This window comes from Elgaria multicarinata, chromosome 3, assembly GCF_023053635.1.
Source record: "Elgaria multicarinata webbii isolate HBS135686 ecotype San Diego chromosome 3, rElgMul1.1.pri, whole genome shotgun sequence".
Taxonomy (NCBI): domain Eukaryota; kingdom Metazoa; phylum Chordata; class Lepidosauria; order Squamata; family Anguidae; genus Elgaria; species Elgaria multicarinata.
The window spans coordinates 148,270,211-148,288,285 of NC_086173.1; the positions used below are offsets into that span (position 1 = coordinate 148,270,211).

At 43.2% G+C, this 18,075-nt stretch overlaps 1 protein-coding gene across 1 annotated transcript; it reads left to right on the forward strand.

Moving 5' to 3' along the window:
• The first annotated feature begins 7,660 nt into the window (after positions 1 to 7,660).
• LOC134396889 (zinc-binding protein A33-like) lies at positions 7,661 to 14,813 on the forward strand. Its single transcript, XM_063123494.1, has 5 exons — positions 7,661 to 8,155; positions 10,273 to 10,368; positions 11,181 to 11,414; positions 12,733 to 12,755; positions 14,552 to 14,813. The coding sequence occupies exons 1-5, from the start codon at positions 7,742 to 7,744 to the stop codon at positions 14,739 to 14,741; spliced, it is 957 nt and encodes a 318-aa protein (XP_062979564.1). The 5' UTR covers positions 7,661 to 7,741; the 3' UTR covers positions 14,742 to 14,813.
• Positions 14,814 to 18,075: the final 3,262 nt, after the last annotated feature.

The following is an 18,075-nucleotide window of genomic DNA, read 5'->3' on the forward strand; positions in this document are numbered from 1 at the left end:
GAAGCTATTGGTGGGAGATGCAGGTGGTAGCAGGGTATATCTGGGCTCTGGGGGTTGCCAGAGCGTCCATTGAAAGGAATGGGGAAATCTCATATTACCCAGAGTGGTTCTACTGGACTATAGGAAATTACTCCAACTCAAACCATGGCTTGGACTTTAATTACGCATTCCCACATATGATTGAAAATACTCGGAGGATACAGGTCTTTATTAACTATACCGGACGGCAGGTATTATTTTTTAATGCTGATCTTGGGGTTCCGATTTATGTACTACCAGCTGACTTCTCCAGCGAGAAAATCTACCCCTTTTTCTGTGTGGGGTTCAAAACACGTCTTAGACTGCCTCGCTGTCCCCTTACACTAGCTTCCCCCTCTCCCTTGACCTGACACTCTTCACTCAGTTATTACTGGGAGTCTGTATGGTGATCTTGTATTCCTGGTTTGGGACAGTTTGTCCTGGCTCACACCAGCCTAGGATAATCCTATGGAAAGGAGGACAGGGCTCCTGTATCTTTAACAGTTGTATTGAAAAAGGAATTTCAGCAGGTGTCATTTGCACGCATGCAGCACCCGGTGAAATTCCCTCTTCCTCACGACAGTTAAAGCTGCAGGACCTATACTAGAGTGACCAGATACAAAAGAAGGCAGGGCTCCTGCAGCTTTAACTGTTGTGATGAAGCGGAAATTTCACCAGGTGCTGCATGCATACAAATGACACCAGCTGAAATCCCTTTTCGATACAGGAGACAGGAGCCCTGACCACCTTTCTATATGGTCACCCTACACTAGCCTGCCTGCATGTTCTGGTCCTTGGGCAAGGCCTGTTCTGAGTGGCTCCAATCAGAAGATGGGGACAAGAAACAGTGCCTTCTCATCTAGATTGCTGGAATTCTCTTTTCCTCCAGTCCCATACATAGCCACTCAAAAATAAGTCTTATTTGGTTCAATAGGGTTTACTCCCAGATAAATGGATACAGGATTGCAGCCTATCACCTTGAACAACCTTGTTTAGGCATGCTTCTGAAAATGCCCATAGAACTAATTTGCCTGTATATTAACACTTGCTGATGATTATGGGAATGAGGTTTTTTTCCCCCTATTTCCATTATGCTACTGCTGTTGTGCTCATTGTTTTATAGTTTGATGTTTTTGTTTTATGATGGTTAGCCACTCTGAAGGTAAGCTGCTTAATTCTAGGTTAGATTATCTGTCCACCTAGCCCACAGCCTTCCCTAATTGAGTGACCTCCAGGTGATTGGACTTCACACCCATCAGTTCTAGCCAGCAGGGACAAGTGTCAGGAATGCTGGGGGTTATAGTCTAAAACATCTGGAAGGCATCAGGCTGGAGAAAACTGGCCTAAACTGACTTCCAACAACACTCCAGGTTTCAAAGCAGGTGTCTTTCATAGCCTTACCTGGAGAAGATGGATCCTGGGACCTTTTGCAAAGTATATGTTCTGCCACTGAGCTGTACTGTACTGTACTGAAATCCAATCCTGTTTAAATTCAAATTGTTGCTGCCTCTGATTCTGGAGGTGGCACATAACCATCAGGATTAGCAGCCCTTGATAGCCTTCTCCTCCTCCAGGAATTTATCCAACCCCCTTTTAAAGCCATCTAAATTGGTGCCCATCACAACATCTTGTGGTAGTGAATTCCATAGTTTAACTCTGCGCTGTGTGAAGAAGTCCTTCCTTTTATCTGCCCTGAATCCCCCACCAATTAGCTTCATGGGATGACCCCGGGTTCTAGTATTATGGGAGAGGGAGAAAAAGGTTCCCCATCAACATGTAGTTTAGTCCTTCGTTTACACTCGACATTTTTGTTTCCTTTTGGGGTGCAAGATACCATACATGACAGCATGTGACTATTTTGTATGCATTCAAGAGATTAAGCAACATTTGATTTTCTCTGGAGAAAGATGACGTAACTGTTTCCAGTTACAGCCTGTGTACAGAATCACATTCCCTTTTTTGAGGAGGCAGGCCATAATGCTGACACTTCTGCTGCAGGGAACACTTGACAGCTTCCCTCTGAAGGTTCTTCTGGCATTGTGGTACACCCAACATGCAAACTCCAATTGAACTTTATTGCCTATATTACCATTCCAAAACCTGGCTTGTGTGCAATAGTGGGCTAGATGCAGCGGAGGCTGGTGGCTCCAATGTCTGTGGGGTGGTGAAACTGCTGTAGCTTTCAGTCAGAATTCTAGAGGAGCTATCAAAAGTGCAAACCACAGAGTAGATTCACTGCCCCATTGACATGGGAGCCACCAGCCTCCATGTGCTAGATGGACAAATATTCTAAGTTGGTATTACCTTCTCCTGTACAATCTGCCCCACACACTCAGGTCCTCTGGGAAGAATTTCCTTCAGTCAGCGAAAACTAGGAAGACAACTATTAACCAGAGGACCTTCTCTTCTGCCGCTCCCAGGCTGTGGAATGGCCTGCCGGGGGAGATTCACCAACTTAACAGACTCTGAATTTAAAAAAGCTATAAAGACTGATTTCTTCTGGCAGGCCCACCCAGTCAAATTTTAAGATGTCTGGCTGTTATTTTAATAATGTATTCATTTTATATGTTTTAATCAGTTTTATGTATTTTATGGTATTTTTGTATCTGATGTTGTTCCCTGCCTCGATCCAGAGGAGAGGCAAGTGAGAAATAAATAATTTATTATTATTATTGTTATTATTATTTATTTAATAATATATATTAAATAAATTGTTGCGGACCTTAAGATCATCTACAGGGGCCCTTCTCCGTGAGCTCCTGCCAAAGGAAGTGAGGCAGGTGGCTACTAGGAGGAGGGCTTTCTCCACTGTGGCACCCCAGTTGTGGAATGAGCTCCCCAGAGAGGTCCGCCTGGCGCCTACACTGTACTCCTTTCGTCGCCAGCTGAAGGCCTTTTTATTCACTCAGTATTTTAACACTTAATTTTAACTTAAATTTAAATTATACTGTTTTAACTCTGTATTTTAACCTTATATCAATTTTGCTGCGTGGTTTTATCCTGGTTGTGCTTTTTATACTGTATTTTATATTTGTGTTTTTAACCTGTTGGTTGTTTTATGATGGTTTTAATTTTTGTGAACCGCCCAGAGAGCTTCGGCTATTGGGCGGTATAAAAATGTAATAAATAAATAAATAAATAATTTCTCGCTCATGGCAGTTTTTCTAGAAGGACATGATGGGCTTTGCCAAGTCATGCTGTCTTTTACAGATTCAGGAATATCCTGACAATTATTATTATTATTATTTATTTATTTATTTATATAGCACCATCAATGTACATAGTGCTGTACAGAGTAAAACAGTAAATAGCAAGACCCTGTCGCATAGGCTTACATTCTAATAAAATCATAATAAAACAATAAGGAGGGGAAGAGAATGCAAACAGGCACAGGGTAGGGTAAACAGGCACTGGGTAGGGTAAAACTAACAGTATAAAGTCAGAACAAAAAGTATGACTGCTTTCTGGATGTTGGTGTGGATGTATATTGGTAGGCCCAGTTTCTGATGGTTTTCAGGCTACTTTTTTTGATGTGATGCCAGTGACTGATGTGACTAACGGAATAATTGTGACTTTTTCCTGGTGCCATAGTTCTTTGACTTCCATGGCCAGTGGTGTATATCTTTCTCTCTTTTCCTCTTCCTTTTCAACAACATTTTTGTCATTCACTATTGCTGTGTTGATGAGGTATGTGTTTTTTTCTTTTTTGTCTATGACCGTTATGTCTGGTCAGTTGCACGGTACTGTTTTGTCAGTATGAATTGTTCTGTCCCAGTATATTTTATGATCCACATTTTCGAAGATTGTTTTGGGTGAGTATGTTTAAGTATGGTGTAGGTTGTTTGCTAAGGTTGATTTTATGGCTAGTTGTTGATTAATTATTTTTGCAACTGTATTGTGTCCATTTCTGCCAGAATTTTGTTCCTCCTGTTACATGGTTTATTGTTTCTTGGAGTTGATGGCATTTCCTGCATAGGTCTGTTATTACATTATTATCTTTTTAGGATATATTTTTAGTAGTTCTTGGTTGCTATAACTTGTTCCTGTATAGCTATTAGGAATAATTCTTTTTCTGGAAATAGCTCACCCTTCCTGAGCCATTCGTATGATTGTTCTTTATTTGTGGGTTCCATATTATATTGTAGTGCTTCCCATGGAGTGCTTTTTGTGCCCATTTTTCTTTTTTCTCTGCAAGTGAGAGTGGTCATGTTTGGTCTTCATTTTGTAGTGCTAGGTTGAGTGGGGTGCAATTTTTATCTGCTTTTACTATGGCTTTATGGATAGAGGTGTTTTTAGTCTGGAAGAATTCTGAGTGATTTTATATGTTTAGCATGGGTTGTGTTAATGTCCAGCAGACCTCTTTTTTCCTGCTGATTGTTATTCTTTCAATGCATGAGTTGGGATGGAGCATGCAGTGTTTTGTGTGTTCGGTGCAATTGAGTCTGTTTATTTCTTCGAGTTCAGTGTGTGACCAGTGTATGATTCTGAATGAGTGTGTCAGGATGGGTATTGTGTAGGTGTTGATGGCTTTGAAAACGTTTTTAGAGTTGAGTTTGGATTTTAGGATTTGTGATAGGCGAGTTTTATATTGCATTCTTAGTTGAGTTTTTACTGTGGAGTGATTGATTTTCATGTTTTGTTGGAATCCTAAGTATTTGTATGTTTCATTTTCTTCCATGTTATCTAGTATTTCGTTTTTTGTGTTTCTGCTGTTTCTTCTTCTTTCCATTTTTCTCTTTCTATGTGTAGCATCTTGCATTTTCCTATTATTATTATTATTATTATTATTATTATTATTATTATTATTATTCAGTTTCCTATATACCAAGCCCCACAAAAGATGAGGGAGGGAGGGAAGCTATAAGGCATCCTTCCCTGACCTGGTGCCCTCTTGGTACCTTTGGCCTCCCTGCCTGGGAAACAGCAGGCAGAAAGTCTAAGCAACCTGATTTATACTCTTTAGTAATTGTCACTCTGCTTGCATTGGGGAATTTCCCTCAGGAATAGACTGGGCAAGTCCAGGAAAAGAAAAACAAGTGCCTAGTCTCCCACAGCCAGGTACCTGTTTTCAGCCATTCATTGAAAGTCACTTTGCTGCAAGATGCCTGTGTGAAGCAATATGTGCCCCTGAGCATGTTCAGAATGCATTTCATGCACCAGTAAATAAACACTATCTGACCCTGTCCTCAGATCTTCTATCACGTGGAATTAATGCCATAATCCTCAGGCAGGCTTAAACCTCTGAACCACTACCAAAAAAAAAAAAAAAAAAAAAAAGGACTGCACTGCAGGATGGGCCGAAAGTAGGTCTCTAGATGTTTTGGACTTGACTCTCAGCATTCGTGGCCGTTGGGCATGCTGGGAGGGGCTTCTGGAAGCTGAAGTCCAAAAGATCCGGCGATCTACCTTCTGCCCTGCCTTAATGTGCCACCACCATCACCAACTTTTATTATTATTATTATTATTATTTATTTATATAGCACCATCAATGTACATGGTGCTGTACAGAGTAAAACAGTAAATCGCAAGACCCTGCCGCATAGGCTTACAATCTAATAAAATCATAGTAAAGCAATAAGGAGGGGAAGAGAATGTAAACAGGCACTGGGTAGGGTAAACAGGCACAGGGTAGGGTAAAACTAACAGTGTAAAGTCCAAACAACATCAAGTTTTAAAAGCTTTAGGAAAAAGAAAAGTTTTTAGCTGAGCTTTAAAAGCTGCAATTGAACTTGTGGATCTCAGATGTTCTGGAAGAGCGTTCCAGGCGTTAAGGGGCAGCAGAGGAAAATGGACGAAGCCGAGCAAGGGAAGTAGAGACCCTTGGGCAGGCGAGAAACATGCCATCAGAGGAGCGAAGAGGACGAGCGGGGCAATAGTGTGAGATGAGAAAGGAGAGATAGGAAGGAGCTAGACCGTGAAAAACTTTGAAGGTCGACAGGAGAAGTTTATATTGGATTCTGAAGTGAATTGGAAGCCAATGAAGAGATTTCAGAAGTGGAGTAACATGGTCAGAGCGGCGAGCCAGGAAGATGATCTTAGCGGCAGAGTGGTGGACAGAAACCAACGGACTGATGTGAGAAGAAGGAAGGCCAGAGAGAAGAAGGTTGCAGTAGTCCAACCGAGAAATAACCAGTGCATGAACAAGCGTCTTGGCAGAAGAGATAGACAGAAATGATCGAATCCTGGCAATACTATACAGGAAAAAACGACAGGATTTAGCTACTGCCTCAATATGAGGAATAAAGGAGAGCGATGAGTCAAATATGAAGCCAAGACTACGAGCTTCCTTGACCAGAACTCTAGATAGTCAGGTGTTGCTGGTACCGAAGGACAGAGCTGCAGCAGTACTGGGCTTTTAGGGAAAATGGTGGATGTTATACATTGGGCAGAATCCTGGGCTCTGGCAGCATGCAGTCCATTCCTAGTGGCTGGTGGAAGAGAAAGCTTGGTTACTTTCTTCTTCTAGCACCATAGCAGTCCCTTGGCTAACGGCAGTTGTTGAACCCTATCTGGAATGTTAATTCATACTGCCTTGCCATACATGTTGCAGGGCTGAAGCAAAAGAATGCATCCCCAAGAGATCTCTCTGGACCTGGGAGAGAAATAGTTCAAAAGGACTTGAGACCTCTGATACAGGTTTTTTCCCCCTTGTGTTTTGTAGAAGTTCAGATACCTCTTACATGGAGCCCTTCTTAACCATAGATATTTTGAAGTACTGTGGTGTGTAGAATACTGCACAGCTGGGCACAAGCACTTTTAAACTACACTGGTTCTTGACTGTTTGAAAATCAGGAAACAAAAGCTATATTCCCACAAAGCAGTTCTTTGTGGGGATATAATCATTCATTGTATTCTAGTCTTGTAGTGCAAAAAGGCATCAGTTAATCGTGTTAAAAAAATGTGAGTAGTTCAAGAATAACATTAAGCCAGTCTCAAAGTTACCCACCCCTGCTGTAGGAAAAGCAGCATTTATATTAGGCAGGCAGGAGTAAGCCATCATACTCTTTCCATTTGTCATTTATACTGCTTATAAATCCCCAATTCCAAGCTGTAAATGGAAAAAATATTATATTATTGCTAGAGAGCCAAATGGACTCTAATATTCTGAAGTTCTCCTTCCTTTCTGCTTGCACCAAATAAATAAATAAATCCCTTTGTATGGCATATCCGAACCTATCGGGAACTTGGAGCATGAGTTAAGTCCAAGTAAAATATACTACCAAAAATGTTTATTTATTTAAATTATTTCTATGCTGCCTTTCGGGGCAGAAGTCCTCCCAAGATAGCTTACAAAAATAAGAGTCTTCTAAGAGTCCTGTTCAAGATGTATGAAAGTTCAATAATCAAAACAGTAGTAAAAGCGGGGTGGGGTTGGGGGAACAATGTCTCTACCAATCTACCTATAAAATTTTGAATTTTATATAATTCCTTCTCAGGTATGATGTTCCTTTTGCTTTAATAACGGTGATGGTTTAGTCTATATTTGAGAATACGATTTGAAGTGTGAACCGGTGCAGTCGAAAGCACTCATGGCGAGCTGAGGCCCTACCAGAAAGCACCAAAACTACTGAAACTAATCGGAAGGCTCCCCGCCCTCTTCCATAGACGCAGAAATGGAACCAAACGAACGGATTCGCTCTACTACTTCGGCGAAGTAAAGGGCAGTTCTACGGAGGGTCGTTCGCACAACCGAGTTTCCTCCGGCGACTCAAAGTGTGTCCCGATGGCGTCCAGCTTGGCGGAGGACCTGGAGTGTGCCATCTGCCTGGCCATCTTCCGGGAACCCCACACGCTGAGCTGCGGCCACAATTTCTGCCTCTGTTGCTTGCAGCGCTGCGTGACCGAGGACCGGGACGAGGGGACGTGTCCCGAGTGCCGCTTCCCCTTCGAGCTGCGGCGACTCACGCGCAACCGGGCTCTGGCCAACCTCGCCGAAAAAGCCCGGAAGTTAAGGTTCGAGCAGGAGCCCCTGCCGGGGGCCGCCGCCACCACCGAGCACTACTGCGCGGATCACGACGAGCCGCTTAAGCTCTTTTGCCGCCAGGATCGCGTCCCCATCTGCGTCATCTGCCGGGATCTTCCCCAGCATCGAGGGCATGAATTCCTGCCGACCCAAAATGCTGTGGAACATGCGCAGGTTAGACAGCCAGGGTGTCTGGTTTCCCCGAGAATTGAAATGGGGGTTGAACTCCGGGCATTTCTCGCCCGTTAGAAGTGGTGACTCGGTCTCTGTTGGCCACACCCAGACTTCCAGAACAATCCTAAGCAATGTTTACTCAGAAGTAAGTCCCGTTGCATTTGGGACGGGATTTTCTCCCCAGTAAGCCCGTATAGGCTTGCAGCTTTTGGAGCTACAGTATCAGAGGAAGCAAGCCTATACACACCAGTTGCTGGGGAACATGGGTGGGTTTGTGCTATTGCACCACGGCCTACTTGTGGGTCCCTAGTGGACAGCTGGGGCTCCTCTACACCAAGCAGGATATTCCACTATGAAAGCGGTATATAAAAGGCAGGAGCCACACTACTGCTTTATAGCAGTGTTGAAGTGCACTGCAGGATCTACACTATTGCTTTCTAGTGGAATTGAAGTGTACTGACAACTGTTAGGGCCCAGGACACATCTACACCAAGCAGGATATAACACTATGAAAGTGGTATGAAAGTGATATATGGTATGTGTCCATGGGCCCCAACAGTTCAGTGCACTTCAATACTGCTATAAAGCAGTGGTGTGGCTCCTGCCTTTTATATACCGCTTTCATAGTGGAATATCCTGCTTGGTGTAGACGAGCCCCTGGTTGGCCCCTGGCTGGCTGGTGTAGGATGACCATATGAAAAGGAGGACAGGGCTCCTGTATCTTTAACAGTTGTATTGAAAAGGGAATTTCAGCAGGTGTAATTTGTATATATGGGGAACCTGGTGAAATTCCCTCTTCATCACAACAGTTAAAGCTGCAGGTGCCCTGCCCTCTTTTAAATCTGGTCACTCTAGTATAGCTCCTGCAGAACTATAATAGAACTATTTTTAAAACCCCATCAAAACCCAGCCAGAATTTAATAGTCTTTAAAGATGGGGCCAATCTGACCTCCTCATGGAGGGAGTTCTAAAATTGGGTTGCTGCCAAAGAAAAGATCCTATCCCATGTCCCCACCATCCTAACCTCTCTTGGTGGTGGGTCACATAACAAGGCTCATACAGGAGGGAGCAGCTTTTCAAGTATCCTGGCCCTTAAACCTTTCAGGACTTTACAGGTAAGAACCAGGATCTTGAAATGTCCCCCCCTTGACAATTTGGGGGCCAATGTCCTTTGTATGAGACTGGTGTTTTAATGTTATGATATCTACAAAGCCCACACTAGAAAGCAACCTGGGTGCCACATTTTGCACTAGTTAGTTTCTGAATGGTCTTCAAGGGCAACCTCCCATGGAATATATTGCAGTAATCTAACTAGAGTGAGAGTAAGGCATAGATCACTGTGGCTGGATCCACATTCTCCAGGAAGGGGCACCACTAGGAAGTGGTATTCCTGGCCACAGCAGCCACTTAACCCCCCCTCCCCCAAAGCAGTGCTACACCCAAAAGCACCTGGAAGCTATGGATGTGATTCTTCAAAGAGAATGCAGGCTTATCCTGTATTGGATTGTCCAGTGATCAACAGAACATTTGCCTTGTCTGGACTGAAAGCTCCATCACACTGGGTGTTAACATGCTCCCTACCGTCACTTCTCCGCCTTTGTTTTCCTTCCTCAAGTTACTTCCTCTTTCAAAAAAGAGGAAGTACACAAGGAGCACGAGGCCCATTGAGTCCGCTGCTCTAATGGCGCTGCTTCTCCTGCACACAGCAGGAGAGAGCAGCAATTCCGAGTTTAAAAAAACATTGGACTTAACCAGGGGGGGTTTTGTCATGCAAGGAAGGCCAGAAGGGGCACGGCAGGCAGAGCAAATTCCTTGAGTGCCCAGTAACGAAACGTGCAGTAAAACGCTCACGGGATGGAGCTTTTAGCCTCCGTTTGTTAGCCCACATCCAATCCATCCCTGCATCCACACAACTCTTGTTCCGACAAATTCCCTAGTGAAAAGCAGGTGTATATGTAGATACATTTCTGTAAGCTGTCGTGTTGCCAAATGCGTGTTTTCTCATTACATCATTTTTAAAAAGGGAATTCCGGATCCTCTCTTGCAATACTTCTTGCTTTCCGTGAGAGGGGTGCCTTCATTTATTTTCAACTACTGTGGGTTTCTCTGCTGTACAGGAGAAGTGTAAATCATTTCTAAAGATTGTGGAGAAGGACCTACTGTGGCTGGCTAAGACTGAAAAAGATCAGCAGGAGGCAACTGAAGAGCTGGAGGTAAAGGAAAAGTGGGTGTAGAGAGGGCGAGAGTATAGCAATGAGGGGCAAGGTTCAGGAAAAGGTTAAAAGTGCTGCCCTTGGGTGTGTTTCTTTCTTGCAATTTAGAGAACAATGCTATGCATGTTCAGACAGAAGAAAGGCCTACAAATCCCAGGCAACATAATATGCATAGCATTACACCTTTAGGCTGCCATCCTATAAGGTCCCATTTTAAAAATAAAAAATAAGGGTTTAAACATTTATGTCTTTATTTATTTATGTTTTTTGTTTCCTGGATTTTTGTAAACTGCCCTGTTTGGTTCCGGGAATGCAGTATAGGAATGTTTAAAAAATAAATATAAATAATATAGTCTGTTCTTTCTGTGAATGTGGGGTGGTGAAAGCATGAAAATTCACATTTTCCTACACAACTTTCCCTAATATACACATCTGTATACACATTTTTGGAGTCAGGAACTCCATAGCAAAATTTTGAGCAGCGCACCACCACTGATGTGTGCCACTCTGCATACTAGTCCCAGATTGGTTGGTTGGTTCGTTTAAAAATGCAGACTAAATAAAAATTTCCACCATCCCTTTTAATTGCAATATGGAGCAACATACTTCAATTGTGTATGTCTTTAAAAAAGACATCTTTGTAATCTTGAAAGTAACTGTATGGTGCAATCTTATGGATGTTTAGACAGATAAAAGTCCTACAGCTCCCAGCATTCCTGGCTGGGAATGCCTAGGATTGCATCCTTCATGGTTCATTTCTCTCAAACTTTAAAAATACCTCCTTGACACTCTGGTTCCTTCACTCCTTACAGAGCTGCACTGAAGATACCTTGGGTCACATCTCCAAAGAATTTGAGGCTCTCCACCAGATCTTGAACGAAAAGGAAAAAGACATTAAGAAGACTCTACAGGAGATAAAGAAGGGGAAGCTGAAGGAGATGGAAGATGTATTAACAAGTCTAAAACAGAAAAAGACAACATATGCTGAGTTTGTTAACAAGGCCAAAGCACTATTAGAAAGCAGACATCCTGTTGCCTCCCTCAAGGTATGGCCACCTTAGATCAGCAATTCAGCTGCAAGATTGAATAAGATTTTGCAGAAGCAAGGGAAAAGCACAGACTCCTCTGGATCTGAGCCAGGGGTGGGGTGGGTTCTTTGGACACTAGGGAACACAGGGAAAGGGGAAAATATCGTAATGAATTTATATATTATTAGCATGGCTGTTTTGTCAAGGACTGAAGGAAAGTGCTGAACGTGATTCAGTGTGAGTAAGCTTTGTAGTAATCCTGGTGGGTTTCAGCAATCTCATTTATGTAGGTAGAAACAACAGGTGATTTTATGTTGTAGGTAAAATAGGGAAGGTTTTCATGAGGTAGCACACACAGTAGGAATGGATCTGCAGTGTACCAAGTTTGTCACACCCAGCAGTGAACCCATGGTTTGTTTTAGGGTTAGCCCCTGGGTTTTTTAGCCCGTAAACAATCCAATGGTCTGGGGTTGCACATCACAATCACAACCCTTGATCATGCTGAAATCCCAGCAATTCCAAACAGGGCCTTCTCTACAATGGTCCCAACATTTATAGAATTCTATACATATAGAATTATGTACAGATAATTATCCTATTCTAATACTACAGGCATTCTGCAGATTCTGTAGAACACTAACGTATATTATATAGATATTCTACTCTGGTATTTTTTTCTTGTGGATTGTATTGATCGTATTTAATTTTTATCCCACCCTTAACTCCAAATCCCTTTATGTTATCCTCAAAACTACCCAATGAGGAATAGTAGGCTGAGAGATAGCGACTGGATTTGGATGATCAGTGGGGAAACAAAGCCCCCTCAGTTCATATCATCGGGTTCGGATGACATTATAACCTGCACTGTGGGTAATTAGGGAAATGGCGGGTGCATGAATGGCTCACACAAGGCTGGGAAAGAAGCCATGTTGGCTTCTTTTCCCCACGGATTGTCCAACCCGGCCAGTGGCTGATCCAGGATTCCCCAGTGAGTTTTGTCCAAAAGTGGAGATTTGAATCCAGGTCTCCCTGGCTAAAGGACACCACCCCTATCCACTACAGCACATGACCTTTCTCTTACTGCAAGCCACCAGGAGTTTCTTGGGAAATTAGTGGTCATTTTCATTTATATCACTTAACACATTCTTTGTGTGTGTGTTTTGTGAGAAGAAATAGTAGTAGTAGTTGATAATGGCCCTGTTCAGAAGACACCTTAAACCATGGTGGTTAAGGCTTTAATCACGATGGTTAAGGTGTCTTCTGAACAGGGTCAATTCAAATTGTCAGGGACAAAGAGTTGTAAGTAAATATATGTCAATTTTTCTCTTTCGTGTAGATATTCAAGGAGCTGCAAGACCAGTAAGTTTTTGGAACACATTCTTCTGTTTCTACCTTTGTGTACCACTCCTTAAAACCTTACTCTTCCATGAATCCTTGGCTTAACTTCTCAGTCCTCATCCCCAACTGCATTACCTGCTTCTGATCCCTTATTACCCTTGCCTCTCCTCTGCTGGCATCTATACTAGAGCCCCATAGTATTTTGAGGCATTGCTTTTCTGCAGTCAGTTGGAAGCGTGATTAGAATGGGGAATCCATTTTTTATTTCATTTATTTATTTATTTATTTATTTATTAATTACATTTCTATACCGCCCAATAGCCGGAGCTCTCTGGGCGGTTCACAAACATTAAAAACATTCAAAGTATAAAACAACAGTATAAAACCATAATGTGTGGGGTCTCCCCAACTGGGAAAGCCTGCACAAAGTGAAGCCTAATGTCTGGCCCAAGCACCGGGCGGAAGATACAACCTGCACTTCAACCAGGAAGCAGATGATGTCAAGGAGGCGGGCCAGAGAAGTTGGGGAAGAACCAGACGAGTCCCCTTTTGCTCTGCCATTGGAGGAGCGATGGGACTTGGCTGGCTTGGCTTCACTGTGCGCTGGGATCCTCGAACTGGGAAAGCCTGCATGCAGGGACACCTCATCTCAGGCCCAAATGCCGGGTGGAAGAACTACCCAGCACTTCAGCCAGGAGGCAAATGACATCAGGTCATCGTGGCCATGCTCACCTCATGTCATGCAGGCTGCAGAGGGTGGGGGTGATCACCCAACCTCCCGCCCAGTTTTGGGTCTTCACCTCTGTTTTATTATATCTAGTAATACCCTTCTATGTACCCATAATCCTGGTACTCTTTATTCAGAACTTAATTCCATTCAGCGAGGTTCCTTACATTAGTTAAAAGCTTCCTCCTTGCATGTCCTGCCCCTTTTATTGCTTCTTATTCAGCTCAGCTGGGTGATTAGTGATGAATTATCAGTTGCTTTAATAGCTATTTAGCAATACAAGGAAGTGAGTGAATGAAATTAAAACGTTAGTAATTAAAGTGTGCCCCCCCCCTCAACCCGGTGATCATAAGCTGACTAATTAAGTTCCTCACAAATAGATGATTGGTGGAATCTGGCTTTTGTGCTCATTTCTCCCTGAATGGATGTACTCTTAGATTGTAAATTCTTCAAGGAAGGGGCTTCTTCTTCCTCTTCTTTTACTCTGTAAAGCAGGAATTGAAACCTTCCTGCATACTAAGGGACTCCCACGACACTTCCAGGAGCTGACTTTGACTTATTTATTTATTTCAAATTTATACTGCCCAACAGCCTAAGCTCTCTGGGCAATTTACAACTAAAACCATAAGATCCAGTTTAAAACTTTTAAATCACATAAAACCAGAATAAATTACAGTCCAGGGAAGGCTTGTTTAAAAAGATATGTTTTTAGGAGGCGTTTGAAAGTTATTACATTTTCCTCCTCCCGAACCGCACGAGGGAGGGTTTTCCAGAGGGTGGGGGCCGCTACAGAGAAGGCCCACCGTCGAGGTTCTTCATGGCAACATTCTCTTTGTGTCGGGATGTCAAGCAGGGCAATACTTAGGGCCTGATATCTATTCTGCCCACTAGTTGGACAATACCCTTTTTAGCAGTGCCAAGTGACAGAGCAGATGTAATACAATGGGACATTGTATTCCCAGGCCCTTTCTACACTTAAGAGTTATCCCAGGAAAATGGAGGGATCGTCCCTGCCTGCTCCCAGGATCCCCTGTGTGGCATTTAGATGCACAGGAATGATCCCGGGACCTGATACTTGTAGTTTTCTTAGATTCAAAGGTTTCGGTGACGAAGAGGAGGAGGAAGAGGAAGAGAAAGAGGAAGAGGAGGAGGAGGAGGAAGAGGAAGAAGAAGTGATTCCAGTGGATATAGCCCTTAAGGAATTCAAGAACCAGTTGGACTTTGAAGCTTGGAAGGAAACATTGAAATGTACTATCAAACTACAGCCCAGTATTAAATAAGTCTTCCTAGCTCAGTTATCTACTCAGCTGGCCTGGAATTAAACTTTGACGCTGACGTCAATTAAACTTTGACACTGCGTTTATGTTATTTTATTCTCACTGTATTCCTAAAGCTAAGGATTCTTTGGTATCTCTTTGAATGCAGTGAGATGTTATTTTTTTAACTTTACAGCTAACACCATTAAAATGGGTGGAACCAGCAAAGTTGAGTCATAGCTGTGAGGGGATGGTATTTCCAATGCTTCTACAGCTGGGCCTCGCCTCTGCTGGGATTTCACCTTCAATGGGACACAGATGGTTTCACATGTTGGGTGCATCCCTGAAAGGGGAAAAGCTTCTTGGTGGCTTTGGGAAGGTGCCTGATGCCTTCAGGAGAGTGTATGGAGCCCTCTCAGCAAGCAAGGTGCCAGAAACACAGGGCTGTGCACATGTAAGAACATAAGTAGAGCCCTGCTGGATCAGATCAAGACCCCCAAGCAGGACGCAAGTGCAACAGCACCCTCCTACCCATGTTCCTCAGCAACTGGTGTAAACAAGCTTAGTTTGAAATAAGATGTATTCAACTTCCTGTGATTCCCCCCACCCCCACCAACAAAATATACACCAGATTGAACTGCAGGGCTCATTAGAACAAGGGCAGGCCTACTGTGTGAGAGGGAGAGGGAAGTTTAAACACTTAATGAGAAGCCACCATGGGGGCTTTCTCGGTGTGATGGCGGCAGCCATTTTGAATATTCATGCACACTGTAGCTTGTCATTATGTGCAAAACTGGTGAGGGTGGGTTTTGGGGTAACTGACAGGCCACCCACAACCCTAAAACAGCTTGTCAAGCACTCCCAACAACCCAGCCTTGCCAAGTTTGCATGTACCAACAAGCTACGGTGCACCCCTGCCCAGATTGAGTATTCCAAGATGATTGCTGCAACCAGAAGCCTCATGGGGAAATTTTGCCCTGGTGGCTTCTCAGTATGTGGGAACTGGGGCTGAGAATGAGCCTGTTCACACGATCACTGTGGCTTCAACAAGCCACGCAACAACAGCCCATGGGTTATTTGATGGTTACTTCCCCATCTGACAAGCCAACATGACAAGTGGTGCCTAGTTGGGTAAATAGGCAAATGGCACGACATGGCTTAAAGAAGACACCATGTTTAAGCCATGATGATCATACAAACCAGATTAGGGGAGTGGGGAATGGATGAATAAGGGTGTGTGGGATTTGGATGTGTAACACAGAAGATGAATGGATGGTGAAGGGGAGGGTGCTAGACAAGGTTTTTACCACCCTGCCTCATTCATGGAATTTTACGGGGGGGGGGGAGGGTCTAGAGATCCATTGTAACTCTCCCATGTTTTTCGGGCATTTTTTCTCCTTGCCATGGAAAATTGATTAAGAAAAAAAGACTGAATGCCTACACAATGCCTTTTGATAGTTGGAAGAACCTGGAGAGAGAGACAGAGAAGGGGTGACCTTCACTGCCCACTTTTGATTCCTGGCCTGCCCACCACCAGTATGTAGTTCCTAATCATTTTGCTCCAAAGGAATGTGGCCCTTGACTTTGAAGAAATTTCCCGCATTTGCTTTAAAACGTACATTGCTGTCTAACTCAGAACTTCAAATGTACAGCAGATTCTTATTTACTTTATGAGCGGCTTTCTTTCATTAGCCACGGTGTTATCCCTTTTAGTCACATTAGATTTTTCTCAACTTATTTGCTTAAATAGTCACTGAGTCCCATTCATTTCCTACTGGCCCTTTATTGATCACTAGCTGTACCCTGCCACGCGTTGCTGTGGCTCAGTCTGGTTAAATTGAAAAGAAAGAAAAGACAAAGCGGATGTTTCTAATATGTTTAATTTCACAATGCTTGTGGATATACAATATTTTTAGTTGTTCCATTGTCTGTGTAGATATACAGATTGTCTGGTTTGCCGACTCTAGAACACGCAACATATAATTGTCCATGTGAGAAGCAATCTGTGTCTAGATCTAAACCGCACAATTCTAAAGATTGGCCCTGAGCTTTGTTGATGGTGATTGCAAACGCCAATGGAATTGGGAATTGCAATCTCTTTAATTGAAATGGCATATCTGTTGAAATCAAAGGAATGCGAGGAATGAGGACATCTTCACCTTTGAAAGGTCCTGTCAAGATTGATCTCCGACTATAACAATTGCCACTTCGTCTATAGTTGGAGCATTGAATCTTCGCACATGTTCTCCAGCAGGCGTTTTGTCAGCATGAATAACAATCTTGTGTGTATCAGATGGCATCATGTCAATTGCTGTTTTGAACAAATGTTCTAAATTGTTTTTTTCATGAAGTAGCTGATGCAGTTTTGAAACGATGGACCTTTTTATGCCGGTATAAATTCCGCAGCGTGCATTCAATTCATCATTGCCATCACCAATGAAATACATTTGTAGGAATTTATGTTGACTATCTTGAAACGGAAGGAAGGAGCCGGCTTTATGATAAATTTGTCCTTTGACTTTGAAAGTTGGCATAAATGGAGCTGTGATGATTTCTGCACCGAACGACATCATTTGGAAGCATGAGTTGTATTTCCTGATGTTAGATAGGAAATGCTTTGATTCTGTGGTATATCCGGCAAGCAAAGTTTGTAATGGCTCTGGTGGTTCTCCAAGTTGAGGCAGTTTAATTTTTCCAGCAGCGCAACACATTCCTTTTGTTTCTCCATTAAATTTAAGAGCCTTGCAATAAGGACACACTTCAGTCATAGTGCCGATGAGAACATGCAGCCTCAAACTATAATCATCAGCTGGGTTGTACCGGAATGCAAGGCGATTGTAATCGTGTGATTGTTTACCACGGAGTCGTGTTTGACGCTGATGTGCTGTTTCTCGTTTGCTGATGCCCGTTCTTCCTGAGTCTGATTTGCAATTTCTCGTCGCAGTGCTTCCGCTCCGCGAGTACGACGACCTAAGTGTGATCTTCTGCGAGGCATTATTTGGATGAAGTAAAGCAGTTTGTTTGGTTTTTAAAAAAGGTGTTTTTTTTACGTTGAGGAGGTTACTGGAAACTCCTGGCAGTTACCTTTCTTCTGAACGTGTAACTGTCACAGGTGTGACATCTATATTCACTCAGCCAATTGCGAGAGTATATGCAAATAAGAGAGGAGGCAGAGGGAGCGGATTGGCCTACTGGTTGGTGATGTCACAATGATCAGCAGGACTGGTTTTGAGGAGGCCTATTTCTTCGATTTTAAGACAAACCTTTGACCCCATAGAGAACATAGTTACATAACTCGCGTATTCGAACGCAATGCTGTGTCAAAATTTCAAAGCAATCGGTGAAGAACTTTCGGAGA